The sequence below is a fragment of the Carettochelys insculpta genome, chromosome 1, assembly GCF_033958435.1.
Source record: "Carettochelys insculpta isolate YL-2023 chromosome 1, ASM3395843v1, whole genome shotgun sequence".
Lineage (NCBI taxonomy): Eukaryota > Metazoa > Chordata > Testudines > Carettochelyidae > Carettochelys > Carettochelys insculpta.
In genome coordinates this window covers 153,458,178-153,476,590 of record NC_134137.1, presented here as the reverse complement: position 1 = coordinate 153,476,590, position 18,413 = coordinate 153,458,178, and the positions used below count along the sequence as shown (strand labels likewise).

At 41.6% G+C, this 18,413-nt stretch overlaps 1 protein-coding gene across 1 annotated transcript; it reads left to right on the top strand.

Moving 5' to 3' along the window:
* The first annotated feature begins 253 nt into the window (after positions 1–253).
* Positions 254–17,812, top strand: EIF1AX (eukaryotic translation initiation factor 1A X-linked). Its single transcript, XM_074994056.1, has 7 exons — positions 254–467; positions 2,498–2,581; positions 9,230–9,333; positions 13,259–13,309; positions 14,884–14,965; positions 15,076–15,167; positions 16,659–17,812. Exons 1-7 carry the CDS (start codon positions 452–454, stop codon positions 16,662–16,664), a joined length of 435 nt encoding a protein of 144 aa, XP_074850157.1. The 5' UTR covers positions 254–451; the 3' UTR covers positions 16,665–17,812.
* Positions 17,813–18,413: the final 601 nt, after the last annotated feature.

The following is an 18,413-nucleotide window of genomic DNA, read 5'->3' as shown; positions in this document are numbered from 1 at the left end:
CACTCAGGCGCGGCCGCTTGCTTGTGCTCGCCTCCTGGGCGGTAACCCTCGTAGGTGCTCCGGCCGCCCGCCCCGACGCTGGGCCCGTGTCAGACTCTCCCAGCCCACCGGGGTATTAGGAAGAACAACACCGAGGGCGCCTCGCATAAGAAACCCTTGAGCGCCGCTAGACTCCTTCGAGTCCTGCCCACAGCGCATGTGCAGCCGGCACTGGGGCGGGGCTTTGAGCAGAGCAAGTAACAGGCCGCGGCGGCCGCCGGCCACCAGGGGGCGCTGGAGCGGTAGCCGGAACGAACGCAGCAGAGCGCCGTCTCGTCGCCTGTCGCCGCCTGTCGCGCAACTCTTCAATCCCAACGGCTGCCACGAGACTCACCTCCCGCTGGAACCTCTGCCCGACCGGGAGCCGCGCGCGCACCCCCTCCCCCACCCGCAGTGAGGAGCGGCCGGCGCCATGCCCAAGAATAAAGGTGAGGCCTCCTCGCTTGCGCGGGCCTGGGGCCGCCGCGTCTCTTCCCTCGGCTCGGCCCGGCCCCTGCCCTGCGGGTGGCGTCAGCCGCGTCTGGGCCGGAGCGGCCCGTGTCCGGGGTCCGGCTGTCTCGCTTCGCACAGCGGGCCCGGGTGGGGAGCGCTGCTCCGGTGGTAGGAACGTGGCTGGGGGTCCCGTCGCCGCCTCACGTGGGGAGGCTGGGCCGGGCCTGGCCGCCGGGTGCGTGTCCCCGTGTTAGCCAGTCCCGCCCGGGACAGCCGGACGCCAACCCGTCCCCCACTCCCGCACGCCACTCTCAGTCTCTCCTCCCGCGTGCAAAGGCGCCTGGCCGGGCCGGGGTTCACGGCGCCGCGGAGTACGAGCCCGGGGTCCGCCCTCTCTCTCTCCGCTCTCCTCGGGCGCGCGGCCTGGATGCGTGCGGGCTTCGCAGCAAGTGACTGGGGCTCCAAATGAGCCGTGGCGCCGGGGGTAGGCAGCAGCCTGAGCCGTGACGGGAAAGAGACTCGTGTGCAGACAGAAACAGCTTTGGGCTCCGAGGTTAGTTTGGTTTCCCCCTCCCCGGGGTGGCAGAACTCGCGCGGCGTGTGACTGTGGTGTGCTGTGCCCAGGTGTGTCTGCTTACGGTACCTACAGCTCTGCCCAGGGGTCTGAACAGGTGTTTCCTTAAGCTGAGGAACCTAAGGGAGTGATGATCACATGTGACCGCCTCCCGGTGTTTTTTCCTGTGTTGTCATGAAAGGCAGAAAGGAAGCAGCTTTTTGTTGCAGGGTTTACAAAAGCTGTGACCTGTTGTTGTTGACTTTTCAGCCAGAAGACTAATCTGATTGCTAGAAGCTTGTTGAAATGTTGCTGCTTTAAATTAAAAGTGTAAACTTGAAAACTGCATTTTTTTCTGGGTACTTGTTAATGCTCCAAAGAAATCTCCTAAAAGTATTTTTCTTTGTTTTTTCAATTTAACATGTTAATGTTTATCTTGCCTGTCATCACTGTTATGTTTTTGTTGATAATAGGTTATGGTCCCTGGCTTGTTAATTTGCATAATGGTATCACTCCCTGATTTGAAGTGGGGTGCTCCTATAGATGCTTCCCCCCATCCTGACAAAAATGTGTTTACCAGTAGTAGCAGCACCACAACTGAAACGATTCACTGCAGAGCCCCTTTGTAGTCTATTTTTCCTGAGCAGTCATGAAGGTTGATTAAGGTCCACCATATGCAATCATTTGTTGGTTTGGGATCAACAGCAGTAAATACTCTTTTGAAGTTTGCTGTTACCTAAATTTCAAAATGAGTTTAAGTAGTCAATATTTACTACTCTGTAATCTTTTAATTGGTCCCTTATTTGACAATGGTAAAATAAGAACAAAGTTGGGTAACATGATAGTAAATACTGCTGAAATTGGTCTAAATAAACACCGAACAGCCCAAAAGTTAAGTGAAATAACAAAATGGTTTTAGCATACCTTCACTGATGTGAGATTGAGTGGTGGTGCTGCAGGTAGTGATTCAGTTTCTCTTACGTTTTCTGTGGAGTGTGGTTGAAGAATTTATATGTACATGAATTTCTTCTGTGCCTGTCCTCTGGTGGTATTTTTTCCTTGTATCTTGGCCCTGCCACTTCATCTTAGAATTAGGAAGGGTTAGAAAAAAAGAGACTATCAAATTGCTGCTGAAGAGAATAAGTTTTTAATTCTTGTCTGTAGCTTATGCTGGAGGTTTAAGATCCCAAAGGAATACCTCTTTTCTCATCACATTTATCATGATATGTCTTTTGTGGTTTTGACTTTAGGCAACATCTTTCTTCTTGCGAAAGAAACTAGAAATCATCATGGTGTGGTGCTCTAACAAACACTATCAGTTTTAGTATAGGCCTGGATACAGTGCTTTAAAGCTCCAGTAGTGAAAAAAGATCCACAGGTCAACTAAATTATTGCTATTTATTGCTTTCCAATACATATCTTTTATGTAGGTTCCTAAATTTCACTTTCTTATTTATTTTATTTTCAATTTAGGTAAGGGAGGTAAAAATAGGCGACGAGGTAAGAATGAGAATGAATCTGAGAAGAGAGAGTTGGTGTTCAAGGAGGATGGACAAGGTAAGATTTTGAATTGTAATTATTACTACAGGTCAGTACTCTCTAGTCTGGCAACATCCAGAATCTGGTGTGATTTTAGTTAGTTTAATGACCACTTATCATGGGTGTGTGCAAGTTTCTCATAAAGTTTGTTTACAGCCATATGTCCTGGCTCTCAATGTTCTCTGCTGTTATTTAGCAACGGTTTTTCCCTAAATGACTTCCAAGAGTGCAGTAAGCAGTGAAAGTGTTGGTAATGCTGCTAGACAGTATTAACTTCCCATGGTTTGGAAAATTTTCTTGTTCAGCACAGGTCACGTCCTGAGGGTGCTGGACTAGAAAGTTTAAACCTATGTGTTTTTATGTGGCAGCTACTATCCTTTACAGTTTTTTACATAAGGGGTAATTGAAAAATACAAAATAATTTGGTATGGTGGAATGAAACATACTCCATGTTGGGACTATATTTTGCTAAAGGCAAATTGAATGTGCCCGAAAATATTAATAAATGAGAATGAAGTGGATATATCGTTTAAGCAATAAATTCAGTTTTGTCTCTCCTGCAGTTTGTACAGCTGTATGCTAAGAAGGTTACTTTAGCTCTTGTGTGTAAATTATTCCAAATTTCTTTCTTGAACTCATCGTAGGCTACATTTATGCTATGAGAGAAATTTGAATTTAAGGCAGTTAGCTCAGTACTACCACGTGCCTGTCTTCACTGTAAATACCATTAGCTCAACTTAGAGAGCGCTAATATCGATATGATATTGATGGTACCTTCTGGGTGTAGCATCAAGCTCAAATTCAGAAGTTCAATTAAAGGCCAGTGTGGAAGCACCCCATCTTAAAATCAAATTTATTAGCCTCCAGTGGTGACACACACGTAACTCACAATGCCCCTCAGTGCTCTCCTCTGGCCACTGCTCTCCAGGTGCATAGGAATAAGGTAACTGGAAGACCATGAATTTCAAATCAGGACCAGGAAACCTGCAGCTGTGGGGTCATGTTTGTATGATAGCCTGAGAAAAGTCTGTCTTTGCTGTTAGTGCTGTGAGCACATCTACCCATTACAGATAGCCCCAGCATGGAGTTCATGGTTCTGTCTCTACACTTGTTTTTTTCTGTGCTGCCTGGTGCCACCCACTGCCCCACCACACTGTGTGGCAACAAGGCTGTTTTGGAGGTCATGCTTGCATAAGAGGCCAAGAAACTTCTTTTTAGCTGTTTACATTTGTGCGCCCACCCCCCAGGTGCCACACAGTCAGGGTCCTTCCTGCGCTCAGCCGCATCACGTTGGTAGCCTCTGAACCAGTAAAAGGACATGCCTGCTGTTCAGGGCTGACCATGCTGCCAAGCAGTACCATGTCCTGGATTGCACAAGGTTAGGGCTGTAAGCGTGCGAAATAATTTTGGGTTGGGGGTTGCAGCTGCCGGCGGCTAAGATTTTCAGTGGCTTGCTGCTGCATGGGGAGACTACTTCAACTGGTCCCCCCACCAAAAATATTTCTGGAGCCTTTCTGCCGCCTGGCGGTGTCTCCCCCTGGCGGCTAAGGTACTTGGGGGGGGGGGGACTACTTGAACTGCCCCCCCGACCCTAACTATACATTTGGAGCCTTTCTGCTGCATGGGGAGACTACTTCAGATGGCCCCCTCACCAGACATTTTTTCAGGACCTTTATCCCACTGGTGGGAAGTCTTCCCCAGCGGCTAAGATTTTCAGTGGCTTGTTGAAGCAGCAAGCCACCAAAAGCTCCCTGCAGCAACTGCCCCCTCCAACCCACTGGAAACACCCACCCCCCACACCCCAACAAGGACCATGGGGACTTGCTGCTGCTGGGGGAAAGCCTACCCCAGTGCCTAAGATATTTGGGGGCGTGCTGCCATGGGGCTGGGGAGGAGGTTTCCCAGCTAAGATTTTCAGGGGTGGGGGACCCTTTCAACCGGCTTTGCAGCCACAAATCACAGGCTTCCCCCCCCAAAAATATTTTGGGGGGCTTGCTGCTCATTTCAGACACCTGCTGCTTTTTGCAAAAATCTTTGGGTTTTTTGGGTTTTTTTGGGTTTTTTTCATTTATAAAATCTTTTTTTCTAACCTTTTTCAATCCTCTTTTGTCATACTTTGACCCCCAAAAACATGAAGAACAGTGGGTGGAGGGTCAGTTGAGGTTCAGTGTATGAGATTTCATTGCCATTCCCTGTTTTGGCAATTCTGTATAGTGAGGAGGCAAGACAAAAATCTTTTCCCCTAGCCTTGTTTATCCTCTTTCTTCTACCTTTGCACCCCTTCATGCAGCGAAGAGTGGGTGGAGGGCCAGTTGAGGATACAGACTGCGCACAGAAGCTGAATTGAGAACCCAAATACCTTCCACTCAGCAACTCTTTTTCAAAAAACTTTACTGTCAACTCTTTCTTCAAGCTTTTCATTGTCCCTGTGTTATTTTTAGGGATTGGATGCAATCACGGGAGTGGGGACAGTCAGTGAGTGGATGGCCAGTTGAGAAGAGACATGCTTGCTGATTTTATGAAATCATTGATAATTCAGTTGCAGTAGAAAGCGATACCTGTTAACTTTGCCATCTTTGTTGATGCCCTACTTTTTCTTCTTTCTGATTGGAAAAATGGACATTTGTTTAACATGGGAGGAGAATGAGGACAATGCAATGTGGGAAGATACCCAGAATGCTATTGGGATGAGGAAAGTGTGGGATATGGTCCCACAGTGCACTACAGCAACAGTCAATGTTTGCTAATTGAGTGTGGCAGTGATAAGTTGACTTTGTGAGGAGCACTCGGGGAGGTGAGGTTAGTCAAAATCGAATTTATAAATTCCAGAGTTACAAAATCAATATTAATACATTTGATTTTTATCTCAGTGTAGACATAGCCAGAGGCTTTCTCAGTGTCATCACTGTGCTATAGGAAGCAACGTTCAACTACCCTCTGCCAGAAGCATTGTGATGAATGACTGGTAGGGAAACCCATAAGATCATGAATGGGGAGAGAAGGAGCATAATGAATTTTAAAATAGAATGAGTGTATCAGAGTCTTGACCTAGCATTCAGATAAGTAGTTCACTTGGTAACCAAAAGAAATCCAGAGTTTGCTTATAATTTCTTCATTGGCTAAAACACACAAGTTGACCCAGACTCTTGCCGTTCTCTTGCCATGCACCTCCTTTTTGGCTTGCAACACTAATAGTCTTCTCATTTGCATCACACTGTGTGGTAGTCATATGAAGAAGAATGAACTGTTTTATTTTATGCACCTATCAATATATCAGCCACATATAAAAAGGAAAGTAAGTCTCCCTGGGAAAATCTCCCCTATTCCAAAACAAACTCCATCCATCCAGTTGAATACAGCTCTTAAGTAATGACATCTCATAGGGTTAATTATCAGAAGTCTGTCTAGCCCACGTTAAGGAAATATTTAGTGTACTAAAGCATGGCTAGAGTACAAATTTCAGGAGTGGATTTTACTTGGGAATGTAGGTGTCTAGGTTATTGGGAATGGGGTGGGTTATGCTGTTTGCAACACACAGTAGCCCACAGAGATAATCATCTATATGCAAAATGATGCAGTTTGATATTTTTTCAGCCTGTGTTCTGCTCCATTGTCCCAGTAATTCTTTTTAGCTTTAAGGGGCAAGGGAATGAATCTGACAAGATGGGTTTATTTACTGGTGGGTGGGAAACTTAAAAAAATGCTAGTGGACCATAGTAAATGATGTTATTTTTCATGCTGCTGTTTGTGTAAACTATGAGCAACAGCAGACATAGGTCCATGCAGGAGAAGAGAACCCAACTGCAGATTAAGGGAAGGAGTAAAGTAGTAGCAACCAGTTTTTAAGCATTGTCTGAGAGGCTGGAGTTGTAGTAAAGAACTAAAGGATCTTCCTGGCCTGACCTTCCCATGGGGAAAGGAGCTATCACAAGATCCTTCTCCCCATCTCTGCTTGCTGGAAGGGAGGGGCTTTGGATTTCTCACATGAAGGCTAATACATATTAAAAAGAGCTTTTCAGTGTGATCTAGGGCTAGCTTCCTTTTAAGGACCCCCTGAAGATAGGATTCAGAATAATCCAAAAAAGGGGAGAAAATAAAGGTGTGCTTTCTTGTCCCCCAGCACTCTGCTTCTCTTTTGTTCTCTGTCTGTAGAGGTGGAGTGGGATGGTGATGGATTCACTAACTGTTTTCATTTATAAACTGATCACATTTAATCTGGAAGTCAGAAATAATAAATACAGGCATTTATATATCATTTAAAAATATTCTGAAAAAATTAACCATGTATAAGTATAAGAGGGGTACAATATAAAATACTTTATGTAGTCACTTTAAATACAAACAGTAATTAAGACTTTTAACAACTTAGTTTATAGCTAATTTCAGGAGATATCAATTCAGAAGTGCATTTTTTCCAACAATAAAACGTTTACATTTATCGTATCCATAAAGTTGCAATGATGAAAACAAAACGGGGAAAAAAAACTGTGCAACATCTTGATTTTTTTAAGTATGGCTACGTGCTGAAAATAATGTTCTATATGAATGGCATTGGTCTGACCACACTATCAAGATAAAGGTTGCCTACAAAAAATTGACATCACAGGAAGGGAGTTTTGAAAAGGCATCTGAAAGTGGAAAATAAGGCCGCTATGTGGAACGCTTCCCAAGCATGAGTAGCCGCAGAGGATAAAGCATTTAGTTGCTTCTTTGAAAGTTCAACAAGTGGCGATAAAGGCTAACGTAATGGTCCAACCATAAGTGAGCATCAATAGCCTAATAATGAATCAGACGCATTAAGTAGAGTGGGGACTGACTATGAGGAGCCTTGAGAGTGAATACAAGCTACTCTTGCGTTTGTCAAGACCAAAGAAAGATATTGCAGTACTCAAGACCTTGTCAATGCTGCCTGGTTTATAGTGCCTTTCGCTGAATCTGAGGGGTCTTTAGCATCACACCCATCTTTCCATCATCAGTGGAAGTGGGGCTGTATTAGAAGGCTTGGGACCTCCTTAGTGTCACGAATTTATTCAGTATTGCAGCTGTTTGTATCACCTGTGTTATGAGGGTAGCAGTTATTGCTCTCTGCTTGGGCACTATCAATCATCTTGGTACTGCTGCTGTCTTTGGGGTCAACACTGCTTCTGGCACTGGCAATAATAGAGGCATACTTGGGACTGTGAATAAAGTTTCCAGTGTCTACACCAGTTCCCTTTTTCTTATGGACAGTGAATGAGTCAGACCAATTTCTCCTACCCTCAAGACTGGCACCACCTTTATCACATAAAGCCCAGGACTCCTTGGCATTCAGTCAGAATCTTCTTCCCCTGACTATCCGTTGCCTGACCCACATTCAGGGGGCTGTTCCATCAGCACTGGCTACCAGAATTGGCACTCATCTTGCAGTTGGAATGGGGGACCACCAGCTGAATCCTACTGTCCCTAGTGCCCTACCCGTAACCAGGAGCCTCCGTAGAATCCCTGCAATGAGTCTGGGTCACAGCCGCCCCACTCCTCATCTCGTTCTAAAGCAGGATTACTAGGCAGGACTCTGGCAGTAATCACCAGTCAGCTGCAGAATTGTGCACCAAAAAATTAAAAATTCTGCATAGTTTGTCAAAATAGCGCAGTAGGATTGTGCTTTAATTACTTTGGTAATTCATTTAAACTACAGTGCAATAGGTGGAGAATGGACATGGGGAGTGTTGGAGGAAATACCCAAATCCTCCCTAATAGCAATATAGCTACTGTTAACCCCTTTACTTCTAGTTATTAGTCAACAAATATATGCATCCATCTGTTTAGTATAATATCATACACAACTGAAGAGCAAGTGAGGGCTGAGGTCTCAGGTCTCAAATTCACAATACATATTGGCTACTGACCATCTCAGAAAAATCAGTTAGCAAACACTTCATAGAGCACATATTGATAGGAAATTTTTTTCAGTCCAAAAATTTAGACCAGCTCTAATCAGTGAGACGCGATAAGCATATATAAGGCCACACTGTCTTTTGCAGTAATACCCCTTTATGCCACTCTGGCAATGTAAAGGATCATTCACATTTTTATGTCTGTTTTATATTTCTGAAGGAATTCACTCAGAACAATGGGAGCAATTCACTAAGCGTGCAGGCTACTACGTTCTGCTCTGAGGGGGCAGAGCCTGCTCCAGAGTCCTGCCTCCCCATGCTGAACATACCACAATAATAAGCAAGAGGAACAAAGTATCTCTCTCACATATTCACAACTCTGCAGCCCTTCCTTTGCTCCTTCCACCAATCTAGCGGTTATTTGTCTCTGACTGTTTTGGGTGTGCAGATCAAACTACCTGCACTTCTGGAGAGGGGTGCATGACTGCTCTTGTAGCCTCCCTGTCTGAAGTCATTTTCTGCAGGGAGACAAAGAAATCTGCACTGGGCATGAATTCTGTGCATTGCAGTGACACAAATTTCCCCACTTTCTTCTCGCAGAGCCTTCCGAGTGTGCACCTGGGGATAAGGATTGCCTTTTTGTTCTATTTATACAGTGCCTTGCACAGGTGCATGACTAGGGTTACTCTTGGTTCAACTGTAAAAGGAATACTTTATTTTTTGTAAAATTTCATGTTGGCTATTTAAAATTATCATTACATAATTCAGCAACATTTTGGTTCATCTTTTCCAGAGTATGCTCAGGTGATCAAGATGTTAGGCAATGGAAGACTGGAGGCATTATGTTTTGATGGTGTGAAGAGGTTATGTCATATCAGAGGGAAGCTGAGAAAAAAGGTAAGTTTAACCTTCATGGAAAATCAATGAATGCCTTTTGTGGTTGGTGTGTAATCTTCTGTAAATTGACATGGTTATATATACACTTGAAAATTAAGGGGCACTTATAAAAATGCTTAATTATGTTACTAGCAACTTCTGATTAAAATTGAAAGAATTTTAAAACTCACATTTAGTTTTGTTCGGATTGTTAGCTATTTAGGCAATGAAGAAAGTTTTAAGGCTAGCTCTTAGTCACATTGACTTTCAGGTTCTTGGGGCATGCAGATGTTTCATGGGAAGCTTTTGCTTACTTGAAAACCTAAGTTGTTGTTGTTGTTTTTTAATAGGCCTATTTTTGTTGGATTTAGGTTTTATAAAACCTTATACAAACTAAATTTTTGATTTAGTTTGATTACTGAGTTACACTCATCTGGTGGATGGTATGACATGACTAATTAAAATTGAGGCTAGCTTACTGTGTTTAACAGTTCTAAAGTCTGAATGCTTATTTGAATAGTCTTGCAAATTGAACTTCAGGGGGTTGTAATTTCCTATCATACGGTCCCCCAGAAATCATATGTGCAACAGAATAGGGTGGTGGTGTCCAAGAGCAATTTAATGGATTGCCACAGCCATACCCTCTCCCCAGCCAGGCAGCAGTTTGAGTACCAGCATTGAGCTCATAGACAACAAGTTTGAGTACTAGCTTCTTGCAAATGGTGTTGTACACATTAGTTGTTTTTTGTTTATATTCTGGAGCTGTTCCATCTGGAAGGTTTGTCTTGAAAGTGAAACATGGTTTAAATTGATAATTGCAAATAGTCTAAAACCACGTGCATATTCAGATTTTACTTGAGAAATATTGTCAAGGAAAATAGCTTTAACTAGCAGGAAGATAATCAACTCTATTAAGCATAAGCATTAGAGTGATAGAATCAAGTTCCTTGCTCGTTTCCTAAACAATGGAACCGAGTCTGATCAATGAGTAGAAAGTAGCTGCTAATAAAAGTCAATGTGGTCAAGGAGGTGCTGAATTTCAGGAAATGCACCCATAATTGAGAGACCCTCTTCTAAAGACTGGCATATAGTCAAAGTTGACTAGTGGGAAGGCAGGATGTTGTCATCAGTCAAAACACTATTTTAGCTGTATCATGAAAAAATAAATGGGGAAAAAAAAACCCTCTCAATTTGCTACCCTAACTGTTTTGACGTACACAAATCAAAAGTTGTCATGCATCATTTTCACCACCTCAAAATGCTGCTGTGTTGGTGGAGGGTCACAAGATTATTGTATGGGGTTTGTAATCTTGTTACCCTTGCTTCTGCTCAGCTGCTGGCAGCTGCATTACCTTTAGAGCAGATCAGCTGGAGAGTGACAGCTGCTAGCCAGAAATAGAGCTCTGAGAGTGCAAAACTACCACCAGCAGTAGCGCAGCAGAAGTAAGGGTGACACGGTATGGCATTGCCATCCTTACTTCAGTGCTGTTGACTGTGGAGCTGGGCCCTTATTAAGCAGCTGCCAGTCTGGCCACCCAGCTCTGAAAGCAGCTGTACAGAAGTAAGGACAAATGTGGGTGTGGAATTACCACACTTGCTGCTGACAGGGTGCTGCCTTTGGAGCTGGGCACTCAGCCAACATTACAACCACTGCTCTCCACTTGCCCAGCACTGAAGGCAGCACAGAAATAAGGATTGCAATACTGTGACTGTCGTAAAATAACTTTGTGACCCCCTGTGCAACTCCCTTCTGGGTCTGGACCCCCAATTTGAGAAACGCTGGGCTCACCCACAAAATCTGTATAGTTTGGGTTAAAAGCACACACAAGGACAGATTGCATGAGAAAACACCAGATTTTATGGTCCATGACACATTTTGCATAGCTGTGAATTTGGTGAGGCTCTACTAATAACTGTCAACCCAGGTGGTGCTTGGGATTAAACTGGAGCAAGCAGGGGTGGTAGTGTCATCTGAGTCCCTCTGTCTGACCTGTTCCAGTTAAGACACCTCTCAGGTTCAAAATTTTGGAGGCTTGGGTCCCCAGAAAATAGTGGGGTTGGCATCTTTGATGAAGCTCACTTTAGTGGTCTTGATTCTTTGTGTGTTTGCTTTTCTTCTTCCAAACTTTCCCCACAAAACTTTTCTTTTAAGGACCAAAGAAGAGAGTGGCACATATAATTATATATCCTGTCATTGTTTTCTCCACCACTGTAGCTGATGTACCAATTTTGGCTCATTAACCTCTTTTGCCCTGTGCTTGTTAAAAACAGTAGATAATTTCAACACAGTCCTTGAGTCATATCAACATAGCTTTTTTATTTAGACTAATTCAGTTATTCTGTCTCCCTTTCCTACCTTTTCCCATCAATGTTTATTGTTTATAGATTATTGTAACACCTTTTACATATTTCTTACACTTGAGCTTACGGTTCAAGTAAATTTGCAGGCACAACAGCACACATTTGTCCTTCAGTTTGAGCTCTGAGTGATGGCCTGCTTGACCCTCCCTAGTCACATGACATTCTGTGCTTCAAGATGATGTGGCACAGTAACAATGCGGGTGTCCCAGTAGGGGTTAACTGCACCATTGTCTGTTTAGAGGATGTCCCTTAAGCAGGACTCAGGCCTCTGTCACGTCTGTAGGCAGGGGTACTTCTCCTTATGGACTAATGGGAATTCCTCCTTTCCTTCACTGTTTATGAATTTAGATGGACAAATGCAGTTTCTTTTAAGTGCTACAACAGTGAAGACCAGTCAGCCTTTGCAAACAAAACGCTCTTATTTTTAGGATAAGAGCACTACAGAGAGAATGTCATAAAATAATGGAACACCTGTAAAAGTATTAGGCTTACCAGAAGTTGCCTGTCTTCCACATGGTAAACCTGATAGGCTTCAAAGTCCTTCAGACTCTTTCAGCAGGAGTTGCCCTCTGGTTACATTCTGACGACAGTTGTTAGATCAAAAACAGATCTCCTCAGTTAGTTCAGGCTGGCCCAATACTACGGGCTCATTCTTTGACTTCTGGACTTCTTGAATCTCTTCTGAACCAGTATATGCAATTCACCCGAAGTGTGGTACTTCTCTGCAGTTTTCCTGTTCCAGGTCTGCAGTAATTGACCACTACCACAGATTTTAGTTCTTAGAGGGAGCTGGGTAATGTCAGTGTACAATTTCTGCCTCACAAAGATAGAGATATTTATAATCTTTAGACAAGTCTCAAAAGTTACTGATTATATCAGTAATAGTGGAGATACAGTACATGGGTTTGTGAGGATGATGATCACACAAAGGCTAAAGTTGCATTTAGGATGAGCTTCAGGAACGAAAGCAGACTGTGCCTGACTTACATACTCCGCCGCTTCACCTTCTCTTCACAAACCGCAAAGACTTTGTTAAAATCAAAGTAGAGAAGAGACTCTCTTTCCTTATTCTGAACCTCTAGAACAACGTAACATAAACCACTTGAATAATGCAGAGTGAGTATTTTTAATCTTCGTTTCCTTTAATGTGAATTTGCCATCTTTGAAAAATGATGCACTCGTAGTATATCTTTAAGGAATAAAATAATTGAACTTAGAGAAAAATCACTCCTTTAAATATCCAACTGGTAAACATATTCTTACAACTTCAGAATTGGGAATTCCTGAAAAGATCTATGCAGAATACTTTTGCTTACATTCAGGTTTATTTAACAAATTAACAGTCACTCAACAGAGACAGTACAGTTTGTCTCTCTCCTGCTGGGCTTTTTTCATTCACTTTATTGTGAAGTTTTACTTTTCTGCGCACACACCCTCTGTGGAGCTAAAATAATAAAATGATTACAGACTTCACTATTTCCGGATCCGCAAATGTAGTGTTTGAACTTACTGCTATTGAATTGCAGATGGACATAGATTTGTAGAGGGTTTTTTTAAACAAATGTTCCTTGTTTCTGGCTTTCAGGTTTGGATAAATACATCTGACATTATATTGGTTGGCTTAAGAGACTACCAGGTAAATGTTCTTCTTGATTTAGCATTTATATGTGCTACAGTGCAGAGCTTGGCACAAATGGAACTAAAAGTCTGCTAAGAAGCATTGAGCAAATATTTTCTATTTAACTGGCACTTGCTGTGTGTTTAACTGTATCATTTTAAATATGTTACAAATATAAAAATTAAATATAAAATAGAAGACAAATTCAATCAGGAGTAAATGAAAGTTTACATCCAGATTGCATTGCCCCCTTTAGGCCATGTGTGTATGGAGAATGCCTCTTCAGAAATTGCATACAAGCAGAGGATGAAGCAGCATTCTACTGGCAAATGGAGCATAGTGTTTCAGTAGTCTTGTAAGGTGTCATCTGTCACAGTTGAGGGTAATGGCACCTGTAGTTTCCCCATTGTTTTCCAGCAAAGGCTTCCACTAGTAGGCTTCTGTCTGCTGGCCCTCACTCTCTTGGGTGGAGACCTGGCCCTCACTCTCTGAACTGTGTAGATTTCTGACTACGATGTGATATTTCCATTAAGCCAGACTGCCAAAACAAGCCCCAGACTTTTAAGTTCATAGTAGTGTTAACTCAAAACAAGCGTGCACCTGGATAGTCTTTCCTTTGTATATCGTGGACCTTTACTCTTTAAAATCTGGAAACAAAACTCAGTGGACAATGGTCCTCTCAGGGCATAGCTTCAAAAGGCTAAGCTTCTGTGTAACCATAGATAATTTTCTTTCACTTCCCCATGGAGATTCCCCAGGCAAAGTGCTGGATGTTGTTTAGCCAAAAGTCTATTCTTGTTTCACCCATTCAGTATAGTTCTTTGAAGTTCATAACATTTGCATTTAATACAATGGATGCCAAGGGTACTTAAATCTAATTCATTAAGCTTTGTCAAAGCTATTGCAGAAAATCGTCATGTCTGTCATGCATTTAAAAGTATCTTTGAGTCCTTTCCTGTTCAAAGAATCCTTCCTTAATCTGTCACTGACTCGAGAGACTATATTAGCTTTAGTTTCTTGTAGTATTTATATGATGTGTCCAATCAATGGCAGTTGTAGCAGATTTTTAATGGACTTGGCTTTTATAACATATGTTCAGAGTGGGCAGTGTGATGCCTTCAATTATTGGAATATAATCTTTTTTGCTAATGGAATGATTAAGAGAAATACATTTCTTCAAAATAGACTTTCAACAAATCAACAACCCCTTAAGAAATATTTCATGACGCAGTTCCATGGGTAAAATCTAGACTGCTAATGCTAGGTAAAGCTTTGGCTTTGTAATGTATGACAAATATTCTTTGAAAAAGAAAAGTTTACAATCCTCATGGAGGGAAGGATTTTAATATCCTGTAAAGTAGAAATATTTGGATCTTTGCAAACTACCATTAGAGTACAGCCTGGTTTACCTCTTTTATTTGTAGTGGTAAATTGAAGAATAGTTAAGAACTAAGCATTTGAGGGTAATTTCAGGACATGAGTATTGAGAAAGGTTCAGCTGTCCAACTGACAAACAGCATGCTAGTTTGTTCTTTTAGGAGGGAGAAGCCTTTCTACAATGCTGACTAATGCACTCAAATATTCTTACTTAGGATAACAAAGCAGATGTCATTCTAAAATACAATGCAGATGAAGCCAGAAGTCTGAAGGCATATGGGGAACTTCCAGAACATGGTAAGAATCTTTCAAGATGAGATTAGAGTGGACGTGATTGTGATCAATAGGCCACAGTGAATTGTCAGTTTTAATGTGTGCATTAACTTTTTCCAAAACTTTCTGTTTAGCTAAAATCAATGAAACAGACACATTTGGTCCTGGTGATGATGATGAAATCCAGTTTGATGATATTGGCGATGATGATGAGGACATTGATGATGTAAGTAATAAGAATATTATTTTTGGTGTTTTACGTGAAGCACCCAGTCTAGATAATACTGCTTCAGATTTTCAAAAACAGAATTTCATACCTGTCGAAGTTTGATCCTTCACACATTTCATAGGGGCTAGAAACAAATTATCACATTGTGGTTGAAAGAATATAGTCAGCTTCGGCAGTCACGCTACATTAAGCAAATGTTACAGTTTCAGAGTTCTCTGTCTTTTTTTTTTTCCCATTTGTGATCCCCTGAAATATTTCAAATGGAGGTGGGACATGCTCTGGAAATCTTAGATGCAGTCAGCAGACTCCAGGTTGCTCTAGGGGAGAAGTGACCCCCAGAATGAACAGCTCAAAATCCCATCCCCCGACTCCTCATGCAGATTCTGAAAACAGTGTACCATAGCTTATTAATATGGAATTTTATAAAAATATATACTAAAATACAGCTAAGACTGCTTATTTATCGTTTATATAATGGCATAAGATGGGCGTAATACCATAAATTAGGTATATCAAGCAGAGAACAGGATTTTATACAGAGGATAATGGGGGCAGAATAAAACAGCATGACAAAATACTGTGAAGTATTAGCATGCCAGCAGAGCCTGGGGCTGATGTCCCCAGGCAGCCCCACAGGGCAGCCACATAGGGCTGGAGCCAATGCTGGATTTTCTTGCCAGTCCCTTAGGGCCGGAGACACATCCCAGGCAGCCCCATAGGACCACAGGTTCTCCCAGTACTTCTGCAGGGCTGGGAGCAGCCACGTGGAGTCCCAGGCAGCCACGTGGGGCTAGAGACGCATCCCTGGCAGGACAAAGCTGGATCAGGTGTTCCCTAGTAGCGGGAGCAAGCACCCCAGCAGCAGCCGCCTAGGCTAGGGCACCCACGCAACACCGGCTGGGTGAACAGCCTAGCAGGTCAGGGGTGACAGGAAACGGCTCCTGGCCCAGCAAATTCTCTTGTCCGTGACCAGTGAGGTCCTGACCATGGCAAGTGGAACCTGTACTTTCTCTTAGAGCCAGCTGCAAATTTTGCGAGTGAAATGAGCTCAAATCCACAGTGTCAGAAAGCTGTGTGATTTGTATGCTGTAGCATCTTTGTAGTTAGAATGCTTAAATAGGAACCAGTTGTTTGCCAATAATTTCTTATGTTTTGATTTGGAACATCACCATTTGGATTATTTTTTTACCTTCTTCAGGAAAATCGTAGTCTTGCCTGTTTGCATATTGCTGTTTACTCATTGAGCTGATTTGACATTAATCATTAATTTTCAAGGTGCAGATTAGTTGAGAGGGCAAATGATTACATACCCATTAACAAAAAATAGTGAAGGAAATGGGGGAGATGCAAAAAATTCCAATGTGAAATGAGGTGTAAATTCTCTGGTTTTTTAGATAAATTGTTGAAGTAAATCGCAAAAGTAGAATTATTTGTTTGCTCTCGTGCTCAAAATTATCTTTGTGCTGTCTTTTTTTCCCCCATTTACAGATCTAAGTTGAGCTAAGAGGTTTACATTCCGACTATTTCCCTCCAAGGATTATTCTACATTGATATTTTGGGTAAAATCCCTTTCTTTTAAGAAGACTGAAACGTCAGTAATGAGTGTAGCTTGTTACATCAAATGAGAATTTATTTTCAATGTTTGTTTTAAAGTATTTATATTTCTTTAGAAACAGAATGCTGGATTATCTTAAAGGCTAAATGAAATGCCACCGCTATTTTGTCTTTTCACAAATTAGAGCTCTTACATCTGGATGGGAGTGAGACAGAATAATATCTGCTGTAAAAGTCTGCATTTTTGCCTCTTAGGCTTTCATTACTACGTTTCCAGCGAAAGCTGTATTTTGAAATAAAGTTGTTTACCCTGTAATTATCATGGATTTTGATTAAATGCCTGGTTCAGATTAGTATCCAATCATACTGTGCAGTGTCTTTCTGTGTACCCCTTGCCTTGAAGTTAACTTGAAAAGATTTTGATAAGATAAAAGGAAGGCAGAAATCTGCATTCAGACTCCTAATGCATAGGTCTGCTCTTCATGTTTTAGTAGACTGCTGCTATTTTTATAATAGTTTTGATAATTAAGCACTCATTCTTTCAAAAATGAAGAGTTGCCACAATGGGAGAAAAAGTAAATGTAAAAAAGTAAGCAGCATCTAAAAATTGCAGTTGTTTAAAACTGTTACATATGTTTGAATAGCTGTTCTGTATTTAAGTGCAGTATTATACTGTAGTTGTCAAAATTGAACACTGGGTGGCATCCAAGTTAAGACACATTGATAAACATTTACAGTTGTGTTTTTATACTGAAACATGCATAAAATATCTTTCCCTCAACAAAATAAATGCCTAACATTCTAGATTGGTTAATCATACATAGACTATTTTTACATTATAGAACAGATTATGTTAAGTAGAGTTTTATTTTAATCCTTAAAGTTCCATACATTGTAAGGTACAACTTTGAAAAGGTTATGTAAACTTTGAATAACAAGATTTAAATGAAAAATTAATGTCAAATTCTGCAAAGTCCTTTTGTCCAGAATTAACTAGCAAGACAAAGTAATGGAAAAAGTCTCTCCAGCTTCTGAATGGAAGAGTCATAGATAAAAGTTGAATAAAGACTAACATATTAATGAAAATATTTTCATGTGCTAGCCTTAGTCTGTGTCTCTTTTTAATAATATACTTTGAGTATAATGCTTGAAAACAGAATGGTGGTCTGGCAAACTTAATTTTCAATTTATGCTGTGTTAAATTGATTTTTGCTATTTCTATTCACTATGCAGTGTGGGCAGAATGTGGCGTTGACTATAGCTTTAAAAATGCAGGTTGGTGTCATTGCTTTTTTTGACAATGTTGAATATTCAAACAAACTCCCTTCCAGCATTTAGCAAAAATGTAACTTTCTACATTTTCAGTTCGATGTGCAGTTTAGTATAGGTTTCCATTTTCCTTTTGTGGAGTTGAGAGTTGCTACAGGGATAAGGAAACATTTCCTTCATAACTCAATATGTTTGCAAAACTGATTTCATATATTAAATAATTTGTAAAGAATTTATACAATCCTGCTCATTTTTGAGAAAAGAAAATATTTGTACCACTCACACTGCCTTCTTGCTCAGTTTGCATCAGTTGTATCAACTTTTGTAACACTTATATGCCTAAATTTCCAACAGTTCAGGATTTGATTTTTGATTAACATTTTTGTAGAACCTGTAGTCAGAAGGAATCATCATTTTCCC

Excerpts from the sequence above, each read along its gene's own strand:
- EIF1AX (XM_074994056.1), top strand. Across the intron at positions 9,334-13,258 it reads GAGGGAAGCTGAGAAAAAAG|GTTTGGATAAATACATCTGA; the intron begins GTAAGTTTAACC and ends TCTGGCTTTCAG. Across the intron at positions 14,966-15,075 it reads TGGGGAACTTCCAGAACATG|CTAAAATCAATGAAACAGAC; the intron begins GTAAGAATCTTT and ends CTTTCTGTTTAG.